Source organism: Symphalangus syndactylus, chromosome 20 (genome assembly GCF_028878055.3).
Source record: "Symphalangus syndactylus isolate Jambi chromosome 20, NHGRI_mSymSyn1-v2.1_pri, whole genome shotgun sequence".
Taxonomy (NCBI): Eukaryota; Metazoa; Chordata; class Mammalia; order Primates; family Hylobatidae; genus Symphalangus; species Symphalangus syndactylus.
In genome coordinates, this window is record NC_072442.2 from 43,808,749 (window position 1) to 43,821,532 (window position 12,784).

General features: G+C 44.8%; 1 protein-coding gene across 11 annotated transcripts in view; it reads left to right on the top strand.

Annotated features, from left to right (window-relative positions):
• Positions 1–12,784, top strand: part of NBR1 (NBR1 autophagy cargo receptor) — a 42,560-nt gene that overhangs the window by 12,420 nt on the left and 17,356 nt on the right. For 10 of the 11 annotated variants that reach the window (XR_010118184.1, XM_063629104.1, XM_063629108.1 and 7 more), the window contains 8 exons: positions 4,151–4,345; positions 6,614–6,691; positions 7,157–7,371; positions 8,480–8,647; positions 9,242–9,451; positions 10,986–11,145; positions 11,240–11,530; positions 12,248–12,397. Coding sequence is in view for 10 of the 11 variants with exons in the window: in XM_063629104.1 (XP_063485174.1) it covers positions 4,151–4,345; positions 6,614–6,691; positions 7,157–7,371; positions 8,480–8,647; positions 9,242–9,451; positions 10,986–11,145; positions 11,240–11,530; positions 12,248–12,397 (1,467 nt within the window). In the remaining variant the exon portion in view is untranslated. The remainder of the gene's footprint in view (positions 1–4,150; positions 4,346–6,613; positions 6,692–7,156; positions 7,372–8,479; positions 8,648–9,241; positions 9,452–10,985; positions 11,146–11,239; positions 11,531–12,247; positions 12,398–12,784) is intronic. The other variant, XM_055256904.2, reaches the window with a different exon arrangement.

Here is a 12,784-nt window from a genome sequence, read left to right on the forward strand (position 1 = left end):
ACCCAGCTAATTTATTTTGTAGTTTTTAGTAGAGACAGCGTTTTGCCATGTTGGCCAGGCTGGTCTCAAACTCCTTACCTCAAGTAATCCGCCTGCCTCAGCCTGCCAAGGTGCTGGGATTACAGGCATGAGCCACTGTGCACAGCCTACGTCACTCTGTTCTCTATAGCCCATACGATCTTATGTTTAAGGCAGAGATGACAGCCACTTTTTGGACATGGAATGCTTTTTTTTGTTTTTAGTTTCTGATTTTTAAAAATTTGTATGTTTAAATATAAAAATGTGTATAAAATGTGATGTTTTGAAATATGTATACATTGTGAAAAGATTACCACAATCAAGTTAATTAACACATCCATCACCTCAGACGTAGTTACCCATTGAATGCTTTTTTTCTTTTTTTTTGCGACGGAGTCTCGCCCTGTTGCTCATGCTGGAATACAGTGGTGCGATCTTGGCTTCCAGCAGCCTACACCTGCCAGGTTCAAGTGATGTTCCTGCTTCAGCCTTCCTAATAGCTAGGATTACAGGCGTATGCCACCACGCCCAGCTGATTTTTGTATTTTTAGTAGAGATGGCATTTCACCATGTTGGCCAGGCTCATCTCGAACTCCTGACCTCAGGTGATCCTCTTGCCTTGGCCTCCCAAAGTGCTGGGATTACAGGTATGAGCCACTGCACTTGGCGTCTTTTTTTTTTGAGACAGGGTTTTACCATGTTTCCCAGGCTAGTCTTGAACTTCTAGGCTAAAGCAACCCATCCACCTCAGCCTCCCAAAGTGCTAGGATTAGAGGTGTGAGCCATCATGCCCGGCCCCTTTTTTTCTTTGACATATGTGTCATTCTTTTTGTTGTTGTTTTTTGAGACGGAGTCTTGCTCTGTTGCCAGGCTGGAGTGCAGTGGTGCAATCTTGGCTCACTGTAACCTCCACCTCCCGGGTTCAAGCAGTTCTCCTGCCTCAGCCTCCCGAGTAGCTCGGACTATGGGTGTGTGCCACCACACCCAGCTAATTTTTGTATTTTTAGTAGAGACAAGGTTTCACCATGTTGTCCAGGGTGGTCTCAATCTCTTGACCTCGTGATCCACCTGCCTCAGCCTCCCAAAGTGCTGGGATTACAAGCATGAGCCACTGCGCCCAGCGACACGTGTGTCATTCTGTCATAGAGGCTGGAGCACAGTGGTGCAATTATGGCTTACTGCCCCCTCAACCTCCCAGGCTCAAGCAGTTCTCCCACTTCAGCCTCCTGAGTAGTTGGGACCACAGGTGTGCATCACCACACCTGGCTGGTTTTGTTTGTTTGTTTTTGAGTCTTGCTCTGTCACCCAGACTGGAGTGCAGTGGTACAATCTCAGCTCACTGCAGCCTCCACCTCCTGGATTCAAGCAATTCTCATACCTCAGCCACCCTAATAGCTGGGATTACAGGAATGTGCCACCACACCCAACTGTTTTTTGTATTTTTAGTAGAAATAGGGCTTCACTATGTTGGCCAGGCTAGTCTTAATCTCCTAGCCTCAAGTGATCTGCCTGCCTCAGCCTCCCAAAGTGCTGGTATTACAGGTGTGAGCCACTGTGCCCAGCTACCACACCTGGCTAGTTATTTTTATTTTTAAAAAGTTTTTTTTCACTGACAGCACTTGTTAAAAAAAAATCACTTCGATATATTTTTTTGAGATGGGATCTCACTGTCACCCAGGCTAGAGTGGTATGATCACAGCTCACATAGCTGGAGTGCAGTGGTATGATTGCAGCCTTGACTTCCTGGGCTCAAGTGGTCTTCCTACCTCAGACTCCTGTGTAGCTGGGACTACAGGAACATACCACCATGCTCCGATAATTTTTAAATTTTTGTTTTTATAGAGACAGGGCCTTGCTGTGTTGCCCAGGCTTGTCTTGAACTCCTGGGCCCAAGTTATCTGCCTCAGCCTCCTAAAGTGCTCGGATTATAGGCATGACCCACCTCTTATCACCCCAAAATACTATTCTTTTTTTTTTTTTTTTTTTTTGAGACAGAGTCTCACTTTGTTGCCCAAGTTAGAGTGCAGTGGTGCCATCTCAGCTCATTGCAACCTCCGCCTCCTGGGTTCAAGCAATTCTCCTGTCTCAGCCTCCTGAGTAGCTGGGATTACAGGTGCACGCCACTATGCCCAGCTAATTTTTGTATTTTTAGTAGAGATGGGGTTTCACCATGTTGGACAGGCTGGTCTCGAACTCCTGACCTCAGGTGATCTGCTCAGCTCAGACTCCCAAAGTGCTGGGATTACAGGCATGAGTCACCCTGCCTGGCCCCAAAATACTATTTTTATTTGAAAAGTAAATGCTTAATTATAGGACATATCTGTAAGTTTCTTGAGTTTTTGTTAGTCTAGAATTAACCTTTTTGGAAACCTGAGTTAAGATTCCATAGAGAAAGTCTTGTATAAAAACCAATTAGACTGGGCGCAGCGGCTCACACCTGTAATCCCAGCACTTTGGGAGGCTGAGGTGGGTGGATCACGAGGTCAAGAGATGGAGACCATCTTGGCTAACATAGTAAAACCCCATCTCTACTAAAAATACAAAAATTAGCTGGGTGTGGTGACGCACGCCTATAGTCCCAGCTACTCGGGAGGCTGAGGCAGGAGAATCGCTTGAACCTGGGAGGTGGAGTTTGCAGTGAGCCAAGATTGCACCACTGCACTCTAGCCTGGCGACACAGTGAGACTCCATCTCAAAGAAAAAAAAAAACCAAACAGAAAAATAGTAACCCAGAAAATCTTACCTAATTTGCCATCTTAAAACCTACTTTTATGGGTTTTTTTGTTTTTGTGGAATAAAGCAACACAATACTTTTTTTTTTTTTTTTTTTTTTTTTTTTGAGATGGAGTCTCGCTCTGTTGCCCAGGCTGGAGTGCGGTGGTGCAATCTTGGCTCACTGCAAGCTCTGCCTCCCGGGTTCACGCCATTCTCCTGCCTCAGCCTCTCCGAGTAGCTGGGACTACAGGCGCCTGCCACCACGCCCGGCTAATTTTTTGTATTTTTAGTAGAGACGGGGTTTCACCGTGGTCTCGATCTCCTGACCTCGTGATCCGCCCGCCTCGGCCTCACAAAGTGCTGGGATTACAAGCGTGAGCCACCGCGCCTGGCCAACACAATACTTTTGTGGTTTTAGTAAAAAAACCAAGTTCATGACCGGCCTGGGTAACATATGACAAAAAATTTTTTAAATTAGCCAACAAGCATAGTGACCCAAACCTGTAATCCTAGCACTTTGGAAAGCCGAGGTGGGCAGAGCCCAGGAGTTCGAGACTAGCCTAGGCAACATCATGAAATTCCATCTCTACAAAAATACAAAAATTAGCCAGGTATGGTGGTACGCACCTGTAGTCCCAGTTACTCAGGAGGCTGAGGTGGGAGGATAGTTTGAACTCAGGTGTCCAAGACCGGTCTGGGCAACACAGTGAGACTCCTGTCTCCAAACTAAAACAAAACAAAAACCTTAGCCAGGTGTGGTGGCATGCGCTTGTAATCCCAGCTACTGAGGAGGCTGAGGTGGGAAGATTGCTTGAGCCCAAGAGACAGGCTGCAGTGAGCCATGCACTGCATTCCAACATGAGTGACAGAGCAAATTGCCATCTCAAAAAAATAAAAATAAATTTCTAGGCTGGGCACGGTGGCTCACACCTGTAATCTCAGCACTTTGGGAGGGCGAGGTGGGTGGATCACCTGAGGTCGGGAGTTTGAGACCAGCCTAGCCAACATAGTGAAACCCCATCTCTACTAAAAATACAAAAATTAGCTGGGTGTGGTGGTTGGCACCTGTATGTAATCCCAGCTGCTTGGGAGGCTTAGGCAGGAGAATCATTTGAACCCAGGAGGCGGAGGTTGCAGTGAGCCAAGACCGTGCCATTGCACTCCAGCCTGGGCAACAAGAGCAAAACTCCGTCTCAAAAATAAATAAATAAATAAATAAATTTCTAGTTAACATTCTTAGCAAAGAAATAGCAAATTGAGTGTAAACGTTATATTTGTTGTTGGATTTAATAAAGCAAACACAAATCCTAGTATTTTCTAGCATAACTTACTACACTTCTGTTTTGATGTCTTTGAAATGTTACTTAGGAGAAGATAATCACATCGCATGTTTTTGTTTCATAATGTATGCTCTTAGATGGCAGTTAAACAGGGAAACCAACTGCAGATGCAAGTCCACGAAGGGCACCATGTCGTTGATGAAGCCCCACCCCCAGTTGTAGGAGCAAAACGACTAGCTGCCAGGGCAGGGAAGAAGCCACTTGCACATTACTCTTCACTGGTAAGAGTCTTGGGATCAGACATGAAGACCCCAGAGGATCCTGCAGCGCAGGTATGAAGGGTATGGCCCAGTCTGTCCAATATCTTTTCTTTTTTCTTTTTTTTTTTTTTTTTAAAGCTGAACAGGTTTCTTTATTTTTTATTATACTTTAAGTTCTGAGATACACGTGCAGAATGTGCAGGTTTGTTATATAGGTATACACGAGCCATGGTGGTTTGCTGCACCCATCAACCTATCATCTACCTTAGGTATTTCTCCTAATGCTATCCCTCCCCTAGCACCCCACCCCCCGACAGGCCCCCGTGTGTGATGTACCCCTCCCTGTGTCCATGTGTTCTCATTGTTCAGCTCTCACTTATCAGTGAGAACATGCTGTATTTGGTTTTCTGTTCCTGAGTTAGTTTGCTGAGAATGATGGTTTCCAGCTTCATCCATGTCCCTGCAAAAGACATGAACTCATCCTTTTTTATGGCTGCATAGTATTCCATGGTGTACATGTGCCACATTTTCTTTATCCAGTCTATCATTGATAAGCATTTGGGTTGGTTTCAAGTCTTTGCTATTGTGAATAGTGCTGCAATAAACATACGTTTGCATGTGTCTTTATAGCAGAATGATTTATAACCCTTTGGGTATATACCCAGTAATGGGATTGCTGGGTCAAATGGTATTTCTGGTTCTAGATCCCTGAGGAATCGCCACACTGTCTTCAACAATGGTTGAACTAATAATTTACACTCCCACCAACAGTGTAAAAGCATTCTATTTCTCCACATCCTCTCCAACATCTATTATTTCCTTGTTTTGAAACGGAGTCTCGCTCTATTGCCCAGGCTGGAGTGCAGTGGCGCAATCTCGGCTCACTGCAAGCTCTGCCTCCCGGGTTAATGCCATTCTCCTGCCTCAGCCTCCTGAGTAGCTAGGACTATAGGCACCTGCCACTACGCCCGGCTAATTTTTTTTATTTCTAGTAGAGACGGGGTTTCACCGTGTTAGCTAGGATGGTCTCAATCTCCTGACCTCGTGATCTGCCCGCCTTGGCCTCCCAAAGTGCTGGGATTACAGGCGTGAGCCACTGCGCCCGGCCTCTAACATCTATTATTTCCTGACCTTTTTTTTTTGAGACAGAGTCTCACACCTTCACCCTGGCTGGAGTGCAGTGGTGTGATCTCAGCCCACTGCAACCTCTGCCTCCCAGGTTCACGTGATTCTCCTGCCTCAGCCTCCTGAGTAGCTGGGATTACAGGCACACACCACCACACCTGGCTAATTTTTTGTATTTTTAGCAGTGACAGGGTTTCAGTATGTTGGTGAGACTGGTCTGGAACTCCCGACCTCGTGGTCCACCCCCCTTGGCCTCCCAAAGTGCTGGGAGTACAGGCGTGAGCCACCATGCCCAGCCCTGTTTCCTGACTTTTTAATGATTGCCATTCTAACTGGCGTGAGATGGTATCTCATTGTGGTTTTGATTTGCATTTCTCTAATGACCAGTGATGATGAGCTTTTTTTCATAGGTTTGTTGGCTGCATAAATGTCTTCTTTTGAGAAGTGTCTGTTCATATCCTTTACCCACTTTTTGATGGGGTTGTTTTTTTTCTTGTAAATTTGTTTAAGTTCCTTATAGATTCTGGATATTAGCCCTTTGTCAGATGGATAGATTGCAAAAATTTTCTCTCATTATGTAGGTTGCCCGTTCACTCTGATGATAGTTTCTTTTGCTGTACAGAAGCTCTTTAGTTTAATTAGATCCCATTGTCAATTTTGGCTTTTGTTGCCATTGCTTTTGGTGTTTTAGTCATGAAGTCTTTGCCTCTGCCTATGTCCTGAATGGTATTGCCTAGGTTTTCTTCTAGGGTTTTTATGGTTTTAGATCTTATGTTTAAGTCTTTAATCCACCTTGAGTTAATTTTTGTATAAGGTGTAAGGAAGGGGTCCAGTTTCAGTTTTCTGCATATGGCTAGCCAGTTTTCCCAACACCGTTTATTAAATAGGGAATCCTTTCCCCATTGCCTGTTTCAGTCTATCCAATTTCTAGATTTATTTCTCATTGTCTTTGTTGTAAGATTTGCACATTTATCAGAGATTTGGGAATTATTGTGCTCCTCTCTCTGACTTTTGAAACTGGTAATAGTTTACTTCTGTAGAAGGGGAGCAGGCTAGAGACTTTGTTTTCCTTTAGTATGCCTTCATACTGTGACTTTTTAAAAAATTATATACTTGCATGATTTCACAAAAGAAACCTCAGAATAATACACTCCAGGAAAAGTATTTTAAATAGAAAAAGTAACCTCTAACATCTCGGCTTGTGTTTCCTCCCAGTCGTTTCCACTTGCTCCATGTGACACAGACCAGCCTCAAGACAAGCCTCCAGACTGGTTCACAAGCTACCTGGAGATGGTGAGTGTTCTCTCTCGCTTGGGTTTTAACTGCGGTGTTGGCACAGGTGGAATGTGGAAGAAATAGAAAACTGAACCCAGGTGGCTGCTGCCTCTGGTACAGGTGAAGAGTGGTAGCTTATAATCTCCAAACTTAGAATAGTTCCAGTTGAGAAAGCTCTAACCTTTGCAAGTGAAGTGTCAGAAAAAGAGGGAGTCTAATTTTAAGCATGTAAGGGAGAGGGACAAATCTCTGCTTGAGAAAATGTTAGAAATTTACTTATCAAAAGGACTTCTTGATATTTTCTTCAAACCAGTTTAGCTGTGGAAGGAATAGACCTTTTGCTATGTTTCTGTCTATTTAGTAGCAGTTGTTTATTGTGTTTTTGTATTATACCAGAGACAGGTTTCAGATCTATTGATATCTTCACACTTTTTTCCAATATTGGAACTGAGTTTTTTCCCCACCTTCTGCTCCATATTCTAGTTCAGAGAACAAGTGGTTAAAGAAACGGTTGAGAAGCTTGAACAGAAATTACATGAAAAGCTTGTCCTCCAGAACCCATCCTTGGGTTCTTTTCCTTCAGAAGTCTCAATGCCTACTTCAGAAGAAACATTGTTTTTGCCAGAAAACCGGTTCAGCTGGCATATTGCTTGCAACAACTGCCAAAGAAGGATTGTTGGTGTCCGCTACCAGTGTAGGTAAGCAGTTGCTTGGGAGTAGCTAGCTAGTGATAGACTTTACAGCTTTTACCTCCCTGGCTTTCTGTGTAGGTAAAGGGAAATTAATTGTACCCTGTTTCTGAGCATTAGATGTTGTAGCTATGAGTTGGAAGCACAAGCTACTCTTCACCCACATGCTTTGTGGGTTGTAACTGTTCAGATTGTTATGTTCAAATGTGCATTTGGATTAGCAAAGCCAGGCAAAATTATGTTCCCCTGAACGGACAAAATTAGATCACTAAGGGTAGTTCCTCGGTTGTTCCAAATGCCTTTTTTTTTGGTGACAGGGTCTCTGTCACCCAGGCTGGAGTGCAGGGTGCAATCATGGTTCACTGCAGCCTCACCCTCCCAGGCTCAGACAATCCTCTCACTTCAGCCTGCCAAGTAGCTGGGATCACAGACACGGGCCACCATGCCTGCCTTTTATTTATTTTGAGACGGAGTCTTGCTCTGTCGCCCAGGCTGGAGTGCAGTGGCGCAATCTCGGCTCACTGCAAGCTCCACCTCCCGGGTTCACGCCGTTCTCCTGCCTCGGCTTCTCCGAGTAGCTGAGACTACAGGTGCCCGCCACCACGCGCGGCTAATTTTTTTTTTTGTATTTTTAGTAGAGACGGGGTTTCACCGTTATCTCGATCTCCTGACCTCGTGATCCGCCCGCCTCGGCCTCCCAAAGTGCTGGGATTACAAGTGTGAGCCACTGCACCCGGCCGCTGCCTTTTAATTAGTTTTTTTAGAGATGGGGTCTCCCTATATTGCCCAGGCTAGTCTCAAACTCCTGGACTCAAATGATCCTCCTCTCCATGGCCTCCCAAAGTGCTGGGATTACAGACATGAGCCACTGTGCCTGGCCCCATGTACTTTCACATCTTACCTTCCTCCCATAGATTTTCCTTTGAAATGGATATGGGTTAAGTGTTATTATCCTCATTTTATTAATGAGGAAAATTGAGGCATGGCATAGTCAGATGGCATGCTCAGGTTACCTGCTAGTTGGTACTGGAGTAAACATAGAAGTATGGTCTTATATCTCCCTACCCCAGGTACTTCCTATTCTGCCATTGTGTATTGTGCCATTCTTTCCCCACAGCCTATGCCCATCCTACAATATCTGTGAAGATTGTGAAGCAGGGCCATATGGCCACGACACTAACCACGTCCTGCTGAAGTTGCGGAGACCCATTGTGGGCTCCTCTGAACCGTTCTGTCACTCAAAGTACTCTACTCCTCGTCTTCCTGCTGCTCTGGAACAAGTCAGGTAAAACCCTCTACATGGAGATGCTTATTCTCTGATTAACTTCTTGGTTCTGGTGACAGGGTGTGAATCACAAAACTACAGATAGTCTCCTTAGTTCTGCTCATTTTCAATTGGTGTGCAATAATGAAGACAGTTATCCAAAGTTAGTGAAATAGAAATAATAGCTATAAAAAGAAATTAAGAAACTAAAGTAGGCTGGGCACAATGGCCCATAACTGTTATCTCAGCAGCTTGAGGGGCTAAGGTGGGAGGAGTGCTTGAAGCCAAATATTTGAGACCAGCCTGGGCAACATAGCAAGATCCCACCTCTACAAAAAAATTTAAAAATTAGCCAGGCGTGGTGGTGCATACCTATAGTTTCAGCTACTTGGGAGTCTGAGGTGAGCAGATTGCTTGAGCCCAGGAATATGAGGTAGAAGGGAGCCATGATTACACCACTGTACTCTAGCCTACATGACAGAGTGAGACCCTAATTCTAAAACAAAAAAAGAAATTAAACTGGAAGCTGACACTGATGGAGATTGCAATTGGCTCTACATAGCTTCAGAATTTATTTGTGACTTTCTTTTAAGACCTGCTTTTATTATCTCACAGGCTCCAGAAACAGGTTGATAAGAACTTTCTTAAAGCAGAAAAGCAAAGGTTGCGAGCTGAGAAGAAACAACGTAAAGCAGAGGTCAAGGAACTTAAAAAGCAGCTTAAACTCCATAGGAAAATTCACCTGTGGAATTCAATCCATGGACTCCAGAGCCCCAAGTCTCCTTTAGGCCGACCTGAGAGCTTGCTGCAGTCTAATACCCTGATGTAAGCCCAGGGCTGGGGTGGGAGCCAAAACTTTAGGCCCAGCTCTCTGAAACTGGAACTTCAACCAACTTCCGTCTTATTTATTGGTAGCCCTTAACACCCAAATCTTTAAAACTTTCCATTATCTGGTCATAGTATTTTTTTTGTTTTTTGTTTGTTTTTTGAGACAGAGTCTTGCTCTGTCGCCCAGGCGGGAGTGCAGTGGTGCGATCTCGGCTCACTGCAAGCTCTGCCTTCAGGTTCACGCCATTCTCCTGCCTCAGCCTCCTGAGTAGCTGGGACTACGAGCACCCACCAGCACGCCTGGCTAATTTTTTGTATTTTTAGTAGAGATGGGGTTTCACCATGTTAGCCAGGATGGTCTCGATCCCTTGACCTCGTGATCCGCCCGCCTTGGCCTCCCAAAGTGTTGGGATTACAAGCGTGAGCCACAGCACCCGGCTTTTTTTTTTTTTTTTTTTTTTTTTTTTTTTTTGAGATGGAGTCTCACTCTGTCGCCCAGGCTGGAGTGCAGTGGCATGATCTAGGCTCACTGCAACCTCCGCCTCCCAGGTTCAAGTGATTCTCGTGCCTCAGCCTCCTAAGTAGCTAGGATTACAGGTGCGTGCCACCATGCCCGGCTAATTTTTGTATTTTTTCAGTAGAGACGGGGTTTCATCCTGTTGGTCAGGCTGGTCTCAAACTCCTGACCTCATGAATCCACCCGCCTTGGCCTCCCGAAGTGCTGAGATTACAGGCGTGAGCCACTGCGCCTGCCTGGCCTGGTCTTAGTATTATTAAAGGGTGTTTTGGTAGTTTTTTGTTTGTTTGTTTTGTTTTTGAGACAGAGTCTTGGAGTCTCGCCTGTTGCCCAGGTTGGAGTGCAGTGGCACGATCTCGGCTCACTGCAAGCTCCACCTCTTGGGTTCACGCCATTCTCCTGCCTCAGCCTCCCGAGTAGCTGGGACTACAGGTGCCCGCCACCACGCCCAGCTAATTTTTTGTATTTTTTAGTAGAGACAGGGTTTCACCATGTTAGCCAGGATGGTCTCGACCTCCTGACCTCGTGATCCATCTGCCTTGGCCTCCCAAAGTGCTGGGATGACAGGCGTGAGCAACCGTGCCTGGCCAAGTTTGGCAGTTATTTTTGACACTTGTTTTGTTTCCTTCTTCAGAAAGATAGAAACCACTAAAGTTCAGAATGGCGGGGTCCCTCTCTTCATTGGAGGCAATCTGCAATTGAAGCAAAAGAAACAAATGTTTTAAAAGCCTGACTCTCTAGGTGTTGTATTTATAGGCCCCTTTAATTACTCTTACCATGACTTTTTAAGCTCAGGAGTGAGACCTATCCTCTGTTTTGTTTTATTGTTTTAAGTTTGTCAGAAAATTTATTGTTTCTAATATGTGGTCCTATACTAGTAATATCAGTATTATTTTTAAGGCAAATGGGTTAGTACATTTTCAAGAGTCACAGTCAGACTCTCAAGCTAGTGTGAGGTATTCAGAAGCCTTCACACCCAACAGCAAGTGACTAAGCATATGAATTTCTGTTCAGACTCCCTTTGCAGCCCTATACCCCCGTTATGCCAATGCTCAGTGCAGCATTTGTGGATGAGAATTTGCCTGATGGGACTCACCTTCAGCCAGGAACCAAGTTTATCAAACACTGGAGGATGAAAAATACGGGAAATGTAAAGTGGAGTGCAGACACAAAGGTAATTTTTCCCACAAAATGCGAAGATGAGGTGATTTGAAGTGGCAGAGTGCTCAGCTGACAAGCTTGCTTTCTCTTCTTACTGTTCTTTTCAGCTCAAGTTCATGTGGGGAAACCTGACTTTGGCTTCCACAGAAAAGAAGGATGTTTTGGTTCCCTGCCTCAAGGCCGGCCATGTGGGAGTTGTATCTGTAGAGTTCATTGCCCCAGCCTTGGAGGGAACGTATACTTCCCATTGGCGTCTTTCTCACAAAGGCCAGCAATTTGGGCCTCGGGTCTGGTGCAGTATCATAGTAGATCCTTTCCCCTCCGAAGAGAGCCCTGATAACATTGAAAAGGGCATGATCAGCTCAAGCAAAATTGATGATCTCACCTGCCAGCAAGAGGTGAGCATTGACTGACAGGCTTTGGCCTAGTATCCAAATCTTAGTTAGAGAGGAGATGGCTAAAACTAAAAGAACCCACTCATAGCTGGTTGTTTTCCAGAAATCTTGAAAGGTTAGCATCTCTCCCTGCCCCAACACATTTCTATGCTGATATTTGGCCTCTTCCTTAGGGTGTTTGTTTTGGTCTTTAGGGTCTTGCTGCAGGTAGTCCCTGAATACTTTTGTACCTCTTTGTAATGTTGCATGGTCAGCCTGTTGGCTGCACAAGGGAAAAAGGGGCTTCTGGCCTGGGCTGGCCTGTGGAACTGCTGAACTGATAGCTTTACTCCTTAACATCCATCTCTCCTGAAATACCCTGTGTATGTTCCCTAAATACTAATGAGGTCTTGCCCTGGTTGCTACTTAGTGCGCAGTTTTTTAATGCAATTTCTCTGTATTAGTGGGGCAGAGTGTTTACTGCTTAAAGTTATCCAATGTTAATTTTCTGGTTTTGACTATTACAGTTAATATAAGTTGTCATTAGGGGAAGCTGGGTGAATGTGAATTCTCTCTGCTGTTTTTACAGCTTTTTCTATCACTAAAAATATATCAAAAACATTTATTAAGTTTTTTAAAATATGGAGGTACAGCAGCGTTTTTATTTTTGGGGGCATTATCAGCCTGCCTCTTCAGTTCTGTTGAAGGCCTAAAATTTGTCTCAATGGTTTGTCTCTATAGGAAGCTTTTCTTCTGGCTAAAGAAGAAAGACAGCTTGGTGAAGTGACTGAGCAGACAGAAGGGACAGCAGCCTGCATCCCACAGAAGGCAAAAAATGTTGCCAGTGAGAGGGAGCTCTACATCCCATCTGTGGATCTTCTGACTGCCCAGGTGGAAGATTCAGCACTTTGAAGGGCAAGGGACAGAGGGAGAGAGCACAGGAGAGAAGGTGGTAGAGCCATAGGCGGTAATCAGGAAATCAGAGATATGCCCACTTTGATCTAGTCAGGTATATTTAATGGGAAGGAGATCACCCATGGAAGCAAGTTTGTAATCTAGATGTTTCCTCTTTGAATTGGGAACTCAATCCTGTACTTCCCCACAAACTCCCTTTAGTTGCCTCTTCACTTCAGCCTAGCTAATTCTCCTTCATACCTGCTGCATTTTCTCTTTCCTGCTATTGGGTTATTTCAACATCTAATCCCCATTTAACTCTTCTTGTTTTCACTTGTCTGGGGACAGGCATGAATTTGAACAGAGTTGAATACAAAATGATGT